The 22,096-nt window shown below is 39.5% G+C and overlaps 1 protein-coding gene across 2 annotated transcripts in view; it reads left to right on the top strand.

Annotated features, from left to right (window-relative positions):
* mertka (c-mer proto-oncogene tyrosine kinase a) overlaps positions 1 to 20,351 on the top strand; it is a 213,495-nt gene extending 193,144 nt beyond the window's left edge. For both annotated transcript variants that reach the window (XM_069887682.1, XM_069887683.1), the window contains 4 exons: positions 6,846 to 6,955; positions 9,620 to 9,779; positions 15,412 to 15,548; positions 17,690 to 20,351. In XM_069887682.1, coding sequence (XP_069743783.1) covers positions 6,846 to 6,955; positions 9,620 to 9,779; positions 15,412 to 15,548; positions 17,690 to 18,155 — 873 coding nt within the window. In that variant the 3' untranslated portion in view covers positions 18,156 to 20,351. The remainder of the gene's footprint in view (positions 1 to 6,845; positions 6,956 to 9,619; positions 9,780 to 15,411; positions 15,549 to 17,689) is intronic.
* The last annotated feature ends 1,745 nt before the right edge of the window (positions 20,352 to 22,096 follow it).

The raw sequence follows: 22,096 nt of genomic DNA, 5'->3' as shown, positions 1-22,096 counted from the left end.
CGACCCAAGCTCAAATCCACAGGAGTTTGCATCTTCTCCCCATAACCAGATTGGTTTCTTCCAGGTGCTCCAGTTTCCTCCCACCCTCCAAAAACATACGGGGTTGGAAGGTAAATACTGTATAATTGGACAGCAAGGGTTTCAACGGGCGGTTTGGGCTTCTGTCATTAAAATTTTTAAAATCCAAGCAGCATCCTGCTAAATCTCCTCTGTACCCTTTCCAAAGCCTCTATATCCTTACTACAAGGAGGCATCCCGAAGTGAAGGATGCTCACCAAGTGGCACTATTCCTCTTGTCTCAACCGTGGTACGAGTATCAGGTGAATGAAAGCTGCTTGTTGCCCCTAAGGAATTAAACAAGGAAGTCTGGAGATGCTGGGGCCGAATGCAATACACAAACAAGCTGGAGAAGTTCACGCAGTATCGATAGGAAGCAAAGGGAACCCAATGTTTGACGATGGGCCCAAGCCCGAAACTTTGCACTTTACAGAAGGGAGATTGGAAACTTGGCTGAATGATGTTTTAACAACTTCACACTCAATGTCACTAAACCAAGGAGCTGATTGTGGACTTCAGGACAGGGAGATCCAGAGGTGTGTACAATCCAATGGTCATGGGGGGGGGGGGGGGGGGTTCAGAGGCAGAGAGGGTGAGCAAATTTAAATTCCTGGGAGTCACTGTTTAGGAGGAACTTTCCTAGACCCAACACATCGTGAAGAAAGTATGTTAGCACCTCTACTTCCTCAGGAGTTTGTGGAGATTTGGTAGGACATCGAAAACCTTGGCAAACTTCCACAGATGTGTTGTGGAAAGTGTGCTGCATCATGGCCTGGTATGGGTGCATCAATACCTCTGAGCAGAAATCCCTGGAAAAAGTAGTGGACACAGCCCTGTTCATCACAGCCAAAACTCTCCCTGCCATCAAGGAAATTACATGAACTGGTGCTGTCGGAGAACAGTAGGATCCACATCACCTAGGACATGCTCTGTTCTCGCTGCTGCCATCAGGAAAGAGGTAGAGGTTCCCACAAGACTCGCACCACCAGGTTCAGGAATAGTTGTTGTAAGGGTTAAAATGACTGAAAATCACTTAAACTGCCAGTTTCTCGCAGTCCGGAGAGGTTTGTTGACATTCCTTGGGTGTTTCTATAGTTACAGCCTTCCAGTCAAGGTTAAAAAGCTGTGTTTTTGACCATCTTAGAGAAACAATTTTAGTTTTGAATTTGCTTCTGTGCTGTTAGAATCAAGAATATCGAGCCAGTCTAGACAATTTTCTTTCACCGTGTACTTTTGAATGTATTAATATTTTATTGTCCATTTAAGTATAGTTTACTGTTTAGAAGGCAAATAAACAGTAGAAAACTCAATGCTATTGGAACAAACTTATTCATCATTGAGAGTCAAAGTGACCAGCTGCATCTTCCCAAGTGATTATAAAGGGAAATGGTCTCAATAATTACTACCCATCCCCCATCAAACTCCTAAACAACCACAAACTCAATCAGGCCTTATTTTACTTTGCACATTATTTACTACTGAATATTTATTTTTGGCACAATATTTACTACTGAATATTTATTTTCTACATATTATTCACTACTGAATATTTATTTTCGGCACAATATTTACTACTGAATATTTATTTTCTACATATTATTCACTACTGAATATTTATTTTCGGCACATTATTTACTACTGAATATTTATTTTCTACATATTATTCACTACTGAATATTTATTTCGGCACAATATTTACTACTGAATATTTATTTTCTACATATTATTCACTACTGAATATTTATTTTCGGCACATTACTTACAACTGAATATTTATTTTCTACATATTATTCACTACTGAATATTTATTTTCGGCACATTATTTACTACTGAATATTTATTTTCGGCACAATATTTACTACTGAATATTTATTTTCTACATATTATTCACTACTGAATATTTATTTTCGGCACAATATTTACTACTGAATATTTATTTTCTACATATTATTCACTACTGAATATTTATTTTTGGCACAATATTTACTACTGAATATTTATTTTCTACATATTATTCACTACTGAATATTTATTTTTGGCACATTCTTTACTACTGAATATTTATTTTCTACATATTATTCACTACTGAATATTTATTTTCGGCACAATATTTACTACTGAATATTTATTTTCTACATATTATTCACTACTGAATATTTATTTTTGGCACATTCTTTACTACTGAATATTTATTTTCTACATATTATTCACAACTGAATATTTATTTTCGGCACAATATTTACTACTGAATATTTATTTTCTACATATTATTCACTACTGAATATTTATTTTTGGCACATTCTTTACTACTGAATATTTATTTTCTACATATTATTCACTACTGAATATTTATTTTCGGCACAATATTTACTACTGAATATTTATTTTCTACATATTATTCACTACTGAATATTTATTTTTGACACATTATTTACTACTGAATATTTATTTTCTACATATTATTCACTACTGAATATTTATTTTTGGCACATTCTTTACTACTGAATATTTATTTTCTACATATTATTCACTACTGAATATTTATTTTCGGCACAATATTTACTACTGAATATTTATTTTCTACATATTATTCACTACTGAATATTTATTTTTGGCACATTATTTACTACTGAATATTTATTTTCTACATATTATTCACTACTGAATATTTATTTTCGGCACATTATTTACTACTGAATATTTATTTTCTACATATTATTCACTACTGAATATTTATTTTCGGCACATTATTTACTACTGAATATTTATTTTCTACATATTATTCACTACTGAATATTTATTTTCGGCACAATATTTACTACTGAATATTTATTTTCTACATATTATTCACTACTGAATATTTATTTTTGGCACATTATTTACTACTGAATATTTATTTTCTACATATTATTCACGACTGAATATTTATTTTCGGCACATTATTTACTACTGAATATTTATTTTTGGCACAATATTTACTACTGAATATTTATTTTCTACATATTATTCACTACTGAATATTTATTTTCGGCACAATATTTACTACTGAATATTTATTTTCTACATATTATTCACTACTGAATATTTATTTTCGGCACATTATTTACTACTGAATATTTATTTTCTACATATTATTCACTACTGAATATTTATTTTCGGCACAATATTTACTACTGAATATTTATTTTCTACATATTATTCACTACTGAATATTTATTTTCGGCACAATATTTACTACTGAATATTTATTTTCTACATATTATTCACTACTGAATATTTATTTTCGGCACAATATTTACTACTGAATATTTATTTTCTACATTATATTCACTACTGAATATTTATTTTCGGCACATTATTTACTACTGAATATTTATTTTCTACATATTATTCACTACTGAATATTTATTTTTGGCACATTATTTACTACTGAATATTTATTTTCTACATATTATTCACGACTGAATATTTATTTTCGGCACATTCTTTACTACTGAATATTTATTTTCTACATATTATTCACTACTGAATATTTATTTTCGGCACAATATTTACTACTGAATATTTATTTTCTACATATTATTCACGACTGAATATTTATTTTTGGCACATTATTTACTACTGAATATTTATTTTCTACATATTATTCACTACTGAATATTTATTTTCGGCACATTATTTACTACTGAATATTTATTTTCTACATATTATTCACGACTGAATATTTATTTCCTGCACATTATTTATGACTGAATATTTATTTTCTACATATTATTCACTACTGAATATTTATTTTCGGCACAATATTTATGACTGAATATTTATTTTCTACATATTATTCATGACTGAATATTTATTTCCTGCACATTATTTACTACTGAATATTTATTTTCTACATATTATTCACGACTGAATATTTATTTCCTGCACATTATTTACTACTGAATATTTATTTTCTACATATTATTCACGACTGAATATTTATTTTTGGCACATTATTTACTACTGAATATTTATTGTCTACATATTATTCACGACTGAATATTTATTTCCTGCACAATATTTATGACTGAATATTTATTTTCTACATATTATTCACTACTGAATATTTATTTTTGGCACATTATTTACTACTGAATATTTATTTTCTACATATTATTCACGACTGAATATTTATTTCCTGCACATTATTTATGACTGAATATTTATTTTCTACATATTATTCACGACTGAATATTTATTTTCGGCACATTATTTACTACTGAATATTTATTTTCGGCACAATATTTACTACTGAATATTTATTTTCTACATATTATTCACTACTGAATATTTATTTTCGGCACAATATTTACTACTGAATATTTATTTTCTACATATTATTCACTACTGAATATTTATTTTCGGCACAATATTTACTACTGAATATTTATTTTCTACATATTATTCACTACTGAATATTTATTTTCGGCACAATATTTACTACTGAATATTTATTTTCTACATATTATTCACTACTGAATATTTATTTTCGGCACAATATTTACTACTGAATATTTATTTTCTACATTATATTCACTACTGAATATTTATTTTCGGCACATTATTTACTACTGAATATTTATTTTCTACATATTATTCACTACTGAATATTTATTTTTGGCACATTATTTACTACTGAATATTTATTTTCTACATATTATTCACGACTGAATATTTATTTTCGGCACATTATTTACTACTGAATATTTATTTTCTACATATTATTCACTACTGAATATTTATTTTCGGCACAATATTTACTACTGAATATTTATTTTCTACATATTATTCACGACTGAATATTTATTTTTGGCACATTATTTACTACTGAATATTTATTTTCTACATATTATTCACTACTGAATATTTATTTTCGGCACATTATTTACTACTGAATATTTATTTTCTACATATTATTCACGACTGAATATTTATTTCCTGCACATTATTTATGACTGAATATTTATTTTCTACATATTATTCACTACTGAATATTTATTTTCGGCACAATATTTACTACTGAATATTTATTTTCTACATATTATTCACGACTGAATATTTATTTCCTGCACATTATTTATGACTGAATATTTATTTTCTACATATTATTCACTACTGAATATTTATTTTCGGCACATTATTTACTACTGAATATTTATTTTCTACATATTATTCACGACTGAATATTTATTTCCTGCACATTATTTACTACTGAATATTTATTTTCTACATATTATTCACGACTGAATATTTATTTCCTGCACATTATTTACTACTGAATATTTATTTTCTACATATTATTCACGACTGAATATTTATTTCCTGCACATTATTTATGACTGAATATTTATTTTCTACATATTATTCACTACTGAATATTTATTTTCGGCACATTATTTACTACTGAATATTTATTGTCTACATATTATTCACTACTGAATATTTATTTTCGGCACATTATTTACTACTGAATATTTATTTTCTACATATTATTCACGACTGAATATTTATTTCCTGCACATTATTTACTACTGAATATTTATTTTCTACATATTATTCACGACTGAATATTTATTTCCTGCACATTATTTACTACTGAATATTTATTTTCTACATATTATTCACGACTGAATATTTATTTCCTGCACATTATTTATGACTGAATATTTATTTTCTACATATTATTCACTACTGAATATTTATTTTCGGCACATTATTTACTACTGAATATTTATTGTCTACATATTATTCACTACTGAATATTTATTTTCGGCACATTATTTACTACTGAATATTTATTTTCTACATATTATTCACGACTGAATATTTATTTCCTGCACATTATTTACTACTGAATATTTATTTTCTACATATTATTCACGACTGAATATTTATTTCCTGCACATTATTTATGACTGAATATTTATTTTCTACATATTATTCACTACTGAATATTTATTTTCGGCACATTATTTACTACTGAATATTTATTTTCTACATATTATTCATGACTGAATATTTATTTCCTGCACATTATTTATGACTGAATATTTATTTTCTACATATTATTCACTACTGAATATTTATTTTCGGCACATTATTTACTACTGAATATTTATTGTCTACATATTATTCACGACTGAATATTTATTTCCTGCACATTATTTATGACTGAATATTTATTTTCTACATATCATTCACGACTGAATATTTATTTTCTGCACATTATTTACTACTGGATATTTATTTTCTACATTGCAGCTTGTTTTGCACATGCTTCTTGTTGAGATGTTTTTTATAAATCTTTTTTCTTGAATACGTTTTTTTTTTGCACTACCTTTAAGTAGAAATTCTGCCTGTCCCACAGGAAAAAGAATCTCGGAGTTGCAAGTAATGTCATGCGTGTACTCTGACAATAACTTTGAACTTCCTATGGTTGCTGGGTGACCTGCTGATTCTCTCCTGCACGATTGTGTATTGCGCAGTTGCCCACCCCCCACCCCCCACCCCCCACCCCCCACCATTATTGTAGAGTCCTTGCACTTTTTGATCGCAAAAAAGAAAAGGTCAAGACATGGAAATAATGTAAGGCAGTGACATCTGGCCTGGTTCTGTACTGTAATTGTTATATATGGTTATAAGTTACCATCGATGGAATTGTTGCTGGAGAAGTGGGACTCGTCATTTAAAATTTGTTATCACTTCCCCTTGAAATAAGCAGATTGCTCACAATGTTTGTTTTCTAGTACATTCCACTGCAGACCCTGCTGAAGTTCATGATCGACATTGCCAGTGGCATGGAATACCTGAGCAATAGGAACTTCCTACACCGGGATCTGGCCGCCAGAAACTGCATGTGAGTGTTATGCGGGACCACACAACAGCTGTGGCATTCCCTTCATGTTTTTGGCTGTCTAACGTATGAATCCAAGAACCAGGCTTGTGGTTCTGTCCTGCTGCTCCTGTCTTAAATTCCTCCAGATTTGTTTTTGGGATCTAAATTTAATATTCAATTTTTTGTGATGTAGAACTTCCTAGCAAGGCTGGAAATCTGACATGCAAACAGAAAATGCTGGAAATAGGTTTCCAACTCGGAGAAAGAAGCTGAGCTGGTGGTTTGGAACGCTGAATTAATATTCATCAGTGAACATCCCCAGTGCACCACGTGCTGGAACGAGGGGCAGTACCAGACAGTCCCGAGGGGCTCCCACAGTGAAGTCCTGAGGCTGGGAGGATCGGCCTCCCATCACAACATCCATTTCTTTGTGTGTCGTGCAATTCCTTCCAATGGAGCATTCTCCCTTGGAGACCTTTCACCTCCGTCCTCCCTGATGGCCGTTCCAGATTAAATGCTATCAGGAACCATCAGTTTTATCTTGCCTTCGCTTTCAGGCCGCTGAGGTTTGAAAGTCTCACTGTAAATTAAATTTGCATATCGTCGCTATCATTTGGAGGATTTTAATCTGTACTACTGATGTATAAAATGTTCCATTTGGTCACATGGGTGTATTTGGGTGGTGCAGGCTTATGGGCCGGATGAGCCTGTGTCTCTAAATTTAAGGAAATGCAAGGAAACATGAAAAATTGGGCATTTCGGCATCTGGAAATATGACCAAAAGTCTTCTACTACTGGGCCAGTTCAATTTTCAATAGCATGGCACTTTATTTTAGAGTACACAAAGTACCAGAGAAACCCAGCAGGTTAGGCAGCGTCCATGGAAAGCAAAAGGCCTGAGACCTTCTCCAGGTGTGTTTTTAATTTTGGAGTTCAGTAGCACAAATGAGTTTAATCTGAAAAAAAAACATTATTAATGATTTTTGAGCTATAATATAATTTAAAATCAGTGTGAAAGGCAAAACAAATCTAATCCCTCCATTTAATAAACTATCAACCTACTTTCAGCAAATTGAGAAGACATCATTAACGAATCTCTCGAGCGCCAACAAGAGATTCTAAAATGGTCATTTAGCTCCAGATTTCACGGACGTAACAACTGAATCCTTGAGGTTGTTCAGGTCCAAAATGTTTAATATGTATCTCTCCCTCCCATGGATACTGTGAGACTGGCTGAGTTCCTCCAGCGTTTCTGTGTTTCCATTAAAATCACAGCGTCTGCAGACTTCCCTATTTCCACCCAAGGGATGATGTGTCTACAATATTTATTTTAATGGAATAAATTAAACTCAGCCCCAAACACCCAACATTTTTTTATAGTCTTGAGTGCACAAATCAGGGGCATGAGGGAATACGTCATATTTCTACATCACTGTTGTACAACAGGGCTGTTGTTTTACTGAACACTTTTTTATTTGAACCTCAAATTAACATCCACCAATGTTGATATCAGGGTGCATACAATATGAAGGACCTCCTTCAAACACAGAATAACAACCTGACAAATAATTCTGACTTAATCTTTACTACCACTTTAGTAGGTTGATAGATGACTGCAAGTTATCCCTGGTGTAGAGGGTGATTGGTGAATCAAGGAGGTGTGGAGTTGGGAAATGATAGACAATAAATTGCAAAAAAGTAGGTGGGAATAGGAATAATGGAATTGTGATGTGAGTTAACATGGACTCAATGGACTGAAATGCTTTGTATGTCATATGGAATATAAACAATCCTGCCTGAACAAAATAATTGGTTTCTTCTTAAGCTCCTGCTTTCTGCCCATTGGGAATTGTTGTGATGAATCTGGCTGGCTCATTCCTGCTCTCTCCCTTGTATAGTAAAACCCCTGGTATCTAGCACCTTTGGGGATTGGTAGATGCCAGATTAGTGGATTTTCTGGTTGCTTGAGACTTGCTCTTACAATGCCTAACACCTGCATTAAGCATAAACAGTTTAAAATAAAAATATGCTATACTTGTACTGAACAAACTTCACTTGCTTGAATATACAAAATCTTAAAGCATTTTACTTCATTTTCTCTCACATTCTTTGAAAGCATTGAACCGTCACTGCATCTGCACCCCTTCCACGGTGCTGCCCGAAAGATGAACAAGAACATCATAGATGATTAACACCCCGCTTCCCACCCCCCCCACCCCCAAGTTTACAGATGAAGTCTCTGATCAGGGCGGCGACTCTTACTAAGCAGGGATAAGGAGACACTTCCTGAGTGTAACACCAACGACAAGTGGTGTTAACCATCACTTCATCCTGGGCGACGCCATTGCTGTTTCACACATTTTTATTCAAACAGCTGCTCTGAGCAAAACACGACCAAGGCCCTCCGCTGGCTGAATATTTGCTCCCATCGTCACTAAAGGTTTATGTATCACTTCAGAGAACATTTAATGTTACAATTTTAAACTTGTGTATTTTATACATATTTTATTAAAATCCTTTTTTTATTTTTTATTTTCTTCAATTTTTTTTGCCGGTTGCATGAATTCCAGATACCAGCGGTTTTAAAGTATTTCATATCCTGTGGAATTAAGTTAATTCACGGGTTATTGTCCCTCCCATGTACTTCACAAAAGGCACAAACGCATGGTGTTTTTGGTCCCCCAGGTTACAGATGGATATGACAGTTTGTGTCGCCGACTTTGGCTTGTCCAAGAAAATCTACAGTGGGGATTATTACAGACAAGGTCGCATTGCCAAGATGCCAGTGAAATGGATTGCTCTCGAGAGTCTTGCTGATCGAGTTTTCACAGTTAAAAGTGATGTGGTACGTTCGCTCTTTTATTCAAATTTCTGTGCTTCCTGGAAGTCGATCAGTACAGTGAAGAACAATGAGGATGTTTCTAGGACTTGAGGAACTGAATGACAGGCAAAAGTTAGATAGGTGAGAACTTTATTCCCTGGAGCATGGAAGAATGAGGGGTATAGATAGAGAAGATGTCAGCAGGCTTTTTCCACTGAGGTTGGGTTAGACAAGAACTAGAGGAAATGGGTGATGAGTGAAAGGTGAAATGTTTAAGGGGCATGTTAGGGGGAACATCACACAGGGAGTGCTGAGTGTGGAATGAGCTGCCAGTTGAACTGATGAATGTGGCCTCAATTTTTATATTTAAGACAAATTTCGATCAGTTCATGGATGGGGGAGGTATGGAGGTCAATGTGACTTGGCAGAATCATGTCTGGGACTGAGTAGAAGGGCCAAAGGTCCCGTTTCTGTGCTATAGAATTTTCTGGTTCACTGGTTTTCTCTCAAATGCCCCCTCAACTCCCCTCCACTATGGGAGTTGAGGGTGAGGGGGGGAGTGGAACTTGCAATGTCCAGTTAACCCACCAACCTGCTTCCCTTCAGGATCCAGGTAAAGCCAATGCACTCGACGGGAACTTGGGCCTGTCACAGGGAGAGCCAGCAGAGACTGAGGGTTGAGGCCCAGTCACTCGAGCTGTGAGGTAGAGGCATTTCCTGCTGCACCCATTCCTAGGTTTAAAATTTATCTTTCCACATGTAATGGTCTTTAAATCTAGCCTTAACCCAAGGGACGGTTGGCATTCCTTTTTTCTGTTCAGTCTTCCTTTTTTCAACCTGCTTGTGGTTATTGGATAAGGTGACTGCATAAAACTGTTATGGTTTTGTTCGTAGAACATAAAAATTTGCAGCACAGAATTGGGTCTTCGGCCTACAATATTGTGCTGACTTGAATAACCACCTCTATCAACTGCCTAGAATTTCCTTGCCATGTAACCCTCCATTTTTCTCTTTTCTATTCACCTATCTTATCATCTCTTCAAGGATACTATTGTATCTATCTCCACCACCGTTTCTGGCAGTGCATTCCATCTACCCAACACTCTCTGTGAGCAGAACCTACCTCTTTCTTACTCCCAAAGCACCTTAAAATAATGCCCCCTATTGTTAGCCATTTCAGCCCTGTGAAAAAAGCCCCTGCAATTTAAAGTGGCTGATGTATTATTTTCTCTCAACCCCGTTCTCTCGCCTTCTCCCCATCACCTTCCACATTCCTTACTAATCAAGAACAAATCAATCTCTGCTTTAAATAGACCCAATGGCTTGGCCTCCACAGCCAACCGTGGCAACAGATTCCACAGATTCACCCCCCTCTGGCTGGAGAAGTTCCTCCTCCCATTTTGCCCTCCCCATATTCCCTCTGACAGCCCCCATCCCCTCCAGATTCTTCCACGAACTTGCACACAAGAGGCAAGTAGCCTCGTATGTTTTCAGGATGTGAGACGAATCTGGAGCTCCCAGAATAAATGCATGCACTCGTGGAGAGACCGTTCGATCTCCAGGCCGGAGATCCATCGAAATAGCCGGAGCTCGGAAAAAGCAGCCAGTGTGCTGTCACTTAGAAGTAGGCCCATGACAGCGCAGTACCACTAGGACGTCAAGAGCAACATGAGCTGGTGATTTTATCAATTTTGATCACTGGAATATGGTGGAAAATACTTTTTGGCAAGTTCTAATTAAAAAGATTATAAAATATTAACCAAATAAAAGAGGGTCGTATACTCGGCTTCAAAGGAGCAATCCAATCTCATTTAGAATATTGTTAATATTTAATCAGATCCTCCTGTAATGAATTTATTGTCACATACTCAAGTGCTATGTTTCATGTACATATACCCAAGTTCAATGTAACTGTGGGCAACATGGTTAGTGTAGCAGTTAGTGCCACACTATTACAGCGTCAACCACCTGGGTTCAAACCCTGCGTTGTCTGTAAGGAGTTTGTACTGTTACGAGCCCAGAGGACCCCAAAACCCAGAAGCAATAGAAATTCACCAAGACAAGTAGTTAATTAAATAAAAGTTCCTTTTAATTTTCTTTAAACATAAAAACAGGATCAGACTTTTTCATTACTATTTACTTAATCTAACTTAACCCCTTCTAATTCTAAGCGCATGTGTATGTAATGTATATATGTTCAGGAAAGTTCTTTGCTTCAATAGTCATTCTCTTCTCACTTCTCCAAGTTCACCAGTATCAAACAATTTAACATTTATGAATTTTCACCAGACTCTGGTACTTAAAGGTAAATGGTTATTGCTCTGGAAGGTTCTTGGTTTCAGGGATAAATTGATTGCTTGTTGGATGCACACAAACTGATTTCCTCCAATCAGCCACTTCATTGTCTTGCCAAAGAAACTTGTCCCATCATGGGTTTTCCAAATGATACTCTCTTCTTCCAGGACACCACAGAGTTCCTCTTTTTTTCCCTTATTTCCGGAGAAATGCTCTTGCCAGTCATTTTGTAAGGATTACAAGGGTTTTGAACAGGCCGAACTCAGAACTCACAACCCGCCTTCAAAATGGGGTTTCAACAAGCCTGCGAGCTTGCCATGTTGCAGCCTCAAAAGCCACTGTAGAACTCACTCTCTGAGAGAAATCCTGTTTGTTCTTTCCTCTCTCTTTGCTTTGTAAAAACCAGGACCCTTCCCAAGGCTCCTAATCCAAACCTTGAAAGATCTTTATCAGCACTTGAGCCTGGACTCTCTATTTGCACCTGCTTTTGAGAGTCCTTCCAAAGCAGTTCCATTGTCTTTTGCAAAGCCACTGGTGCCTGAATGTCCAGCTTCAGCCAAGCTCTTGCATTTTAAATGAGATATGAAGTGTAAGTATCTGTTTGTGAAATTACCTACACTAAACCCCCCACAATCAATCTCTTTTAAAGATATATAACATAACCAGTAACAGTACGTTCTCCCTGTCTCCTGTGTAGGTTCCCCTGGGTGTTCCAGTTTCCTCCCACTTCCACCAAAATCACCTGTGACTTGCTTATGTTTAACATGTCAGCATCTGCTGCTTCCTTGGGCAGTAAATTTCACAGATGGGAGAAACAGTCCCTCACAAGCTGTGTCATAAATCTGTTGGAGTGATTCCCGCAGCCCAATGTAGTGCATTTGGAATTTCAAAATGTTTTCCTTCGGGGGTAATGTACAAATATGGACCAAGGATTTGTTAACAGATGGAAAGAGGTGTAGGAGTGACGGAGGATGAGGGGTGACTGACATGATGGTTAGAGGCATAGATTGTGTAAGTGGCCATGATGGACTGAATGGCCTAATTCTCATCCTCAATCTTGTAGTTTGATGGATCACTTTAGGATTGGCATAAATGGATGTTTGATGATTTGGTACAGACTCAGTGGGCTGAAGGGTCTGTGCCCATGCTGCATAACCTTTTGAAATGAACGTTCATCACATTGTGGACCTACCTGATGAGAAGCTTGAAATTTGCCTTTTGTTGCTTTCAACCAAGCTGGGGTTTTTTAAAAAATGTCTTGCTCCTGGATTTAACTTCCAGTGGTCTTTCTCTTTCCATTGGGGTTTGCCAGGCACTGGTGCACTTTCAGTTTGCCATCATTCTGACTCGCCTTTGTTAATTGTGAAATAGAGCAGCTCGTATCTCTGGCTAAAAGCAGAATGTAAGAGGACTGCACTGTTATAAGGCGGATAAGAAATCGGGAAAATTGAAAGGAGAAATGAGATTGCCTGGGAGGGAATGCTTTATCGTAAGGTTGCACACCATGGCACCATTATTTCCAAGCAGAATTGAGATGATCACCTGAATAGACCATGGAACTGTAAATGGTGGGACTTGTTTCCACCCACCCAATTTGAATTGTGCCACTCTCTCAGTCTGACTGCACTTCGCTGAAGGAATTGCTGTTGTTTTATTGTGAAATGTTACTCCAGATTGGTTGGAAGTTAAATCTGCTGCGGCTCTTTCAAGGGATGTTCCATAAACTTTGCTGTTTGTTTCATCACGTATTTCCCTTGATTCCTGCTGAAGGATCACAGTATTTGCGGCTGCCAATAAACCCTTCATTATTATCAATGTTGTGATTTCTTGGAGTTAGTGCAGTCATAGACCTCTGCAGCACAGAAACGGGCCCTTTGGCCCAACCTGGCCCTGCCAACCAAGCTATTTGCCTGATTTCAGCTTCTTTCCCTCTAAAACTTCCTTAGCCACTTTTTCCGGAAGCACATTCCATATACCCATCATCCTCAAGTGGCTTATAAATCATTCCCCTTTCATCTCAAACCCATGCCCTTTAGTTTAAGATTCACCCATTCTGGGAAAAAGTCGATGAGTGCTCACCATATCTCGGCCCCTCATAGTTTTGTACACCTCTCTGATGCCTGCGAAGCTCCAGGGAGAATATCGCCCTGGAGGCCTAACCAGCCTCTCCTTGTGAGCCAACCAGTCCTGGAAACGTTCTTGTGAATATTTTCTGCACCCTTTCCAGCTCAATGATAGGTTTCCCACATCTGAGTGACCAGAACTGCCCCACCAGTCTTGTTCAGTTGCAACATGATGTCCCTGACTGATGAATGCAAAAGGCTTTCTTTACCGCCCTGCCTACCTGCGATCCGTTTCAAACATCGATGGTTTAAAACACAGAAGTAAGCAAATGGCTAACCACAAGCATTTGTGGAAACATTAATTTATTACAATCACTAAATGTGTAAATCTGTTTCCATAATTGATGCCTTTTTCCAAAAAAATTGTTCAGGTTTTCTGTATTGCCACGGAGACACAGGCAGGGACCTACCATCCAGTCAGTCTTTTTGCTGTCAGCTCCATACTGATTTTAAACAGCCTTTTAAAGGAACCAACGGTGTTTTATTTAAAATCTTGTGACTGCAGTGAAGGGTCTGGGGGGTGGGGGTGGGGGTGGGTTGCAGACTCCTGGGTGCAGAGGACTGGCACAGGGCACCAGTAATGGGGAGAATTCCCCCTGGTGAGAAGGAGAGACGGAGGAAGCGACCCTACAGGGCAGTGACCGTGGTGGTGTACCAGCAAGGGGCTCTGCGACTGAAGGATGCACTCAGGCTGCGGGCTGTTGGTGACTCGAGGTCAGAGGACTCACACCAGGCGGCGGGCTGTTGGTGACTTGAGGTCAGAGGATTCACACCAGGCTGTGGGCTGCTGGTGACTTGAGGTCAGAGGACTCACACCAGGCGGTGGGCTGTTGGTGACTCAAGGTCAGAGGACTCACACCAGGCTGTGGGCTGCTGGGCACTGATTTGTGAGAACCAGGTTTCGGTAACGGGATTCGTGAGGTTGCTGAGAGCAAGGGGGTCTCCCAAAGGACCCTGGGGGCTGATGGCTTCCTCATGTCAGAGGTTTGGATCTGGGCTCGGTTGCCAACGGTTTGAACCGAACTGGAGTCTTGTGCGGCTGCAGTCGCTGCGCGAGCGCTGGAGGTGAATCCATAGACACTCGGTGATTCTTGAGCACTTTCTTTCTCTTATTGTAAGGGGCACCGGGTTATGCCAATGGCAAATCTTTGCCTTCTGGCAGACTAAAGACAGCTATTACAAGACAGTAATAGTATTGGATCTGAACTGATTTTAAGGATGTTTTTCTACGTTTTTAGTGGGCATTTGGCATAACGATGTGGGAAATCGTCACTCGGGGGATGACTCCTTACCCAGGGATTCAGAATCATGAAATTTACGAGTACCTGGAAGCCAATCACAGACTCAAGCAGCCTCCAGACTGCCTGGATGAAGTGTGAGTATCTTGCTTCACAGTGCCCCAAGTTTCCTTTTTAGTTACAGCAACGGTATTAGATGTTCAGATGATAGAAAGGGCCAGGTGTTCAGAATGTCCCAATACCCATCCCTCCAGACTTGTGGGTATGTGGCCAGGCACCACCCTGTCCTCCTCCTTCACGTCTGTGAGACCAAGTGTAGACTGGGCGACCACATTGTCGACCACGTGAACTTTGACCCAGCGCGCCAGCCACAACTCGGTGTTGCCATCCATTTTAATTCCCATTCCCACACGGACCTGTCCGCCCTCTGCTTCATGCACTCCCGGGGAGGCCAAACACAAGCTTGAAGAGCAGCACGTCATTCTCCGTCTGGGAACCCGGCCACCAGCGGTATGACATTTGCAATTTCAGCTCATTTCGCACCTGATTTGATTCCACTTTCACCACCAGTTCCCATTTTCCCAGCCCATTCCAGTGTTGGTTTTGGCCACTCCCACCCGCCTACCTGTCTCCCACCTTCATCTCTTCAGTATTCCATTGTCCCTTGACCTTTCCCATCTCCCCACCCCCCAACTTTACCAAGTCTCCCTTACCAATTCAGTATCGAGAAAGGGGCCCAACACTAATCGTTGGCTGACCACTTCTCTTCATGACATGGTTTACACCTCAATGTTAGAGCAGTACAACACAGTGCAGGCCATTAAACCCATGGTGTTGTGCAAACCTACTCCACAACAATCTCATCCTTGCCTTACCTCACACCTATAATCCTGTCTTTTTCTTTCTGGCATCCGTGTGCCTATTTAAGAGTCGTTTGACTGTTATGGTCTTATTGACTGTCAGTGCTGCCTTTGAGCTTTGCCCTTTAACTAGCTGCATCACATTTAAAGGGAGTCGCAGAAATTCAGATCCCATCTTTATTAGCGCGCCTTCCGATTGTATCTCAGGCAAACCACGGCCCAGATTATTTTGTGCCTTTTTTTAAAAACTCTTCCCTCATGAACCTGAGCATTGTCTCCGCACTTCAAATGGTTACCTTCACCAACGTGGCAGTAACATGGTGACTGGCAACATCTCCGCTCTCTGGTAGATCATGTCAGTAGATTCCAAATACTATTCTCATTCTCAATTTTATTTGGCTGTGGCTCTTTTAGGACTTTACTTAATGTTTATGGGCCCCTTTCCCGTGAAGCTGTCAAAGAGCTTTTGTATTCTATACATATTGATACAGCAGGGTTGAGTTACTCGAGAAGATTGAAGGAGGTTGGTGGATAAATACTGACCAGCACATTTCTGTTGCTTAGCGAGTCCATCGTTGGCATCGACCTCCTGTCTGTTGAAGACATCTAGGTGAGGCACTGTCTCAAGAGGGCAGCCAACATGATTAAGTACCCCCATCACCATGGTTACACCTGATCTCACTGCTACCTTCCACTCTAACCCGAATGATAAACTACTGCGGGACCACCAAAAGATCCGTCTGCGCTGCACTGGATTCACACCAGGCGGCGCACTGCTGGAGACTAGTCCGAGACTGGTTGAAGGGGTACCAGGTATGGGAAATGGGATGCACGAGGGTGCTGAAGGTTCAGATCTGAAGCTTGGACGACTGATGGTTTGGACTGAACTCTGTGTGGCTGCTGGGAATGTGGAAGTGCTGGACGTTAATCCACAGATATTCCGTAACCATGAGGCGACTCTCTTTTGCTTCTCTTTCTTTGACTGTAAGAGGTACTTTAGTGCAATTTCTGCCGAGGGTGAATCTGTCTGCCTTACAGCAGACTCGAGTGAATTTCGTGCGATATTGCACTGTTTTTATTAAATAACAATCAATTGAATCTTAATCTTGAAACAACACTTTTTTTTCATCTTGTACTGTGCTAACTGCAACTGGGAATAGTTATTTATTTAGCTTTTTATATTGGTGCATCCTTTTTTTGCCGGGAACTTGTGGTAATTAATTTTTTGCGATTATGGTTGATGTACCTTGCATAGCTGTATGGCTGCAGCAAGTAAGAATTTCAGTACATCTGTACATTGTCCTTGTGTACGTGACAATGAACTCTCATTGTCTATTCTCCCTCCAGTGAGTCTGAATTATGGACATTGCTATAATTGATATGTGATTAAAAAATAACTTCTGTTTTCTTACTTACAGATATGACATTATGTACTCCTGTTGGCGATTAGATCCTGCAGATAGGCCGACATTTTCTGATTTAAATGCCATCCTCTCTAAAGTTCTTAACGGATTGCCAAAAATCCAGGGCAGGGAAGATATCATCTACGTTAACACAGGAATCGCTGCAAACCCGAGACTACTGACTGAAGATGTCCTTGCCCTTTCTGATGTGGACTTGTCTGACCCCACTGAAGTCGCTTCATGCAGCCTGGGTTGTGCAGAGGCAACAGTTCACGTGGAAGTCCACCAAACCTTGGACCTGGATGGCAGATACGTGGCATCAGAGGTCTCTGAACTGCAGGCGTACCCGGTGGATGTGGAAACGCCATTGTTAAATGGGGTCTGTCAAAGCAATGGGTCAAAATTGCCTGCGCCTGAACCTAGTTCTGGGGATATTCCGTTTGCTGACGATTCATCTGGAGACTCTGTTGTGATGCTATGAAGGTCAAAGGAACTGTTCGGGAGTTTAGTTGTATAAATATTTTTTTCAGTGGACAGATGAGAAGTGCTGCCAGACCAAATATGAATTTCTATCTTTTTTATGAAAACAAATTATCAGATGGTACTGTAACAAATTCCACATGTGGGCTTTTAATCAGTTGTCAGTTGAGCTGAGATCACTTCAATGATCCACTGTTCAGATCTTGGCTTGATAAATCAGGGATCATTTTGAAGGTTTGTCTGCATTACCTTTTATTTCCCAGGATTTGCGGGCATTAAAGCAATTGGCAGGATCCTTGAACCTGTCTGTCAGAAGCTTCTTCTTCTATCAGAGGTCTTTCAATGTACGAATTGGAGTTCACCACTTACTGTATTTACACTTGGATTTGTTTTAAAACAGAGTCTAATTTATGCAGAAATAACAGAGGTCTAATGCTGTGGAATGCCATTAGCCACACAGATCATTCTGTTCTTAAGCCTCAAATCTACCAAACCACCAGTACCCATTGGCCCAAGAAAGATTGCAGGATTTCTGCTGCTTTACCTAGTGTTCGATGAGAAAAACAAATTCAGACGCCCTCTCGAAATTAACCTTGCATCACCTGGAACCAATATCCCTGTCATGGGTTAATTCGAAATATTGTTCAAAAGATCCCAATGGTGTCTGCAGGAGACCGGTCGTGTGTAGTACGGAGCCGGACCTTCATCTGAACTTGTCGTACTGGCCTTCGGGGCTAATTTGATTTAAATTTAAAGCCGATTCCGGCCATTTAAACCTGTGCCACCCACCTCCCAATTACACCTAAATTAAAGTACAGTCCAGTGTGTTTTGAAGAGTGGGGCGAAACAGAGGACACGCTTGAAGACGCAGGGAGAAAGTACAATTTCTTTAAAGTCCGCGCTGGATTCAAACCCGGGTCGTGCTAACCGTCCCTGTGTCATCAGTCCATTGTATCTAGGCTGGCCTCTCATGCAGTCCAAATCACCTTCCCCAAAGATTCATCAATGTGAGACACAGAGCTGAGAGCTCCTTGCCCAATGGTTGATATAAAATGGGTTCTTTTGTTGCAGTTATTCAGACTTGAACGAGCTTCCTCAATTCCAATACATTTCACTTTCAGGACTACTCCATTCTTCAGGAAAAATGGCCCCACAGCTGAGGTTACTGGGTTTGTTATTAAATTCTCAGCTGGTTAGAATCTTTCAACACAACCATGTTGTCAGTGTGAATGGAAGATTTTGAATATTGGGCCAAAATTCTCTTCCTTTTTAAATTCAAGAATAATGTGGATTGTTGAGTGAATGCAGATTAATTAAGATCATGAGATAAGGGAGCAGAAGTGGGCTGTTCGGCCCATCAAGTCCTCTCTGCCATTCAATCATGAGCTGATCCATTTCCCACTCGGCCCAACTCCTCTGCCTTCTTCCCCATCACCTTTGATACCCTTTAAATTGTAATCGTCTACTCAACACCGCTCCCAAACAAAAAGGACCCTGAGAAAGAGGTGAAGTGAACTTCAGCTGTTACCAGTGTCATGGCAGGGATTGGATAGGTAACGAAAGGAAGATCTCCTTGAAGAAATTTTGTCATTAATTTTTTATTTATTTAAACATGCAGCATGGTAACAGGACCTTTGGGCCCACATGCTCATGTCTCTAATTACACCCAATTAACTTACAACCTCCCTGTACGTTTTGAAGGGTGGGAGAAAATGGGAGCACCCGGAGGAAACCCACGCAGACAGAGGGAGAACTTATAAGTGCTTTTCAGACAACGCCGGATTCATACCCCAGTCGCTGGTGCTGTAACACCATTGTGCTAACTGCTACACTAACCGTGTTAGCCTTGGTATGGCTAACAGGCAGAATATCAATGATATCCCACAGTTACTGCCAGTTATTGGAGCCACCTATAAAAAAAAATTGACGTGACTGTAGAATTATTACCCTGCAAAATGGAACTATCGGACATGTTTTGACTGGTTTAAAAAACTGCGGGATAAGTGCTCAGATGTATTGAACTATTCTGTAGCAGATGCAGTGTTTGGTTCGTCTGTAATGCATCAGCCTCATGCAATCTGAAAATAGTGAACAACATCTCAAAGCACACATGTATCAGCCTATGAGATACGGGGGGGAAAATGTAGCATAATATTTTTTAAGCTATTTGAAATAAATATTCAAATCATTCAAGTGAGTATTTTTAGCTGCATGTGTCAGTTTATACTTGTGCTAAATGTTTGTCTGGGAGAGGTGGTGTCACATTGAGGTTGAAAACATAAGATGAGGTCGTTTACTGGGTGCATTCTTCAAGACCAAAGAGAGACAGCCACTGCATGTTAATTTGATGATGTAAGTAATGCAGGTCATTCCTGATATGTTGATACACAAATGTGCCAGAGAAACTGAGCAGGTCACACAGTATCCATAGGAGCTAAAGGGTGTGGTGATATGTAATGACACCACTAGGTCACCAGGGGTCATCCCAGTGACCTTGTATATAAAGCAGACCAGAGCTACAGTCTAGCCTTCCAGGTTCGTCTTGCAGAGAGACAAGACCTCTTAGTGTACAAATTAGTTTATTAAAGCTGTCTGAAGAAAACTGAGGTCCTCCATCAGCCAGCTCCCCACCATGACTACCAGCCCCCCCCCCCCATCTCCATCGGGCACACAAAACTCAAAACGGTCAACCAGTTTACCTATCTCGGCTGCACCATTTCATCGGATGCAAGGATCGACAACGAGATAGACAACAGACTCGCCAAGGCAAATAGCGCCTTTGGAAGACGACACAAAAGAGTCTGGAAAAACAACCAACTGAAAAACCTCACAAAGATTAGCGTATACAGAGCCGTTGTTATACCCACACTCCTGTTCGGCTCCGAATCATGGGTTCTCTACCAGCATCACCTACGGCTCCTAGAACGCTTCCAGCAGCGTTGTCTCCGCTCCATCCTCAACATTCATTGGAGCGACTTCATCCCTAACATCGAAGTACTCGAGATGGCAGAGGCCGACAGCATCGAATCCACGCTGCTGAAGATCCAACTGCGCTGGGTAGGTCACGTCTCCAGAATGGAGGACCATCACCTTCCCAAGATCGTGTTATATGGCGCGCTCTCCACTGGCCACCGTGACAGAGGTGCACCACAGAAGAGGTACAAGGACTGCCTAAAGAAATCTCTTTGTGCCTGCCACATTGACCACCGCCAGTGGGCTGATCTCGCCTCAAACCGTGCATCTTGGCACCTCACAGTTCGGCAGGCAGAAACCGCCTTTGAAGAAGACCGCAGAGCCCACCTCACTGACAAAAGAGGAAAAACCCAACACCCAACCCCAACCAACCAATTTTCCCTTGCAACCGCTGCAACCGTGTCTGCCTGTCCCACATTGGACTTGTCAGCCACAAACGAGCCTGCAGCTGACATGAACATTACCCCTCCATAAATCTTCATCCGCGAAGCCAAGCCAAGGAAAGTCTAGGTCACCAGGGGTCATCCAGGCGACCTTGTATATAAAGCAGACCAGAGCTACAGTCTAGCCTTCGAGGTTCATCTTGCAGAGAGACAAGACCTCTTAGTGTACATATTAGTTTATTAAAGCTGTCTTATACTCGCACTGCCTGTGTGGTTATTGTCAGTACAAAGGGTAACCAGCATTTCAGGCATGAGCCCTCCATCAAGGCATGAACAAAAACAGGCAGGTACCTTAATTAAAAAGTTGCGGGGGTGGGGGGGTGGTGAGGAGAGGAGGGGGGCAGAGGCAGGGCAAGGAAAACAGGCTATTAACCAGTGCTGTGACATCTTACCTGTTAAGCTATGATCCTCCCCTTGCCTCTTCCTCCTCTTCTTCCCTGCCCCCTGTTTTATTCAGGAACCAGTTAACGAAGGGATCAAGTCCAAAAAAATTGGTTACTCTTGTCTCCCTTTGAAACCTCTGTGA

Source organism: Narcine bancroftii, chromosome 6 (genome assembly GCF_036971445.1).
Source record: "Narcine bancroftii isolate sNarBan1 chromosome 6, sNarBan1.hap1, whole genome shotgun sequence".
NCBI classification, from domain to species: Eukaryota; Metazoa; Chordata; class Chondrichthyes; order Torpediniformes; family Narcinidae; genus Narcine; species Narcine bancroftii.
Note: the sequence above shows the minus strand (reverse complement) of the source record. Positions and strands in the feature narration are given on the sequence as shown.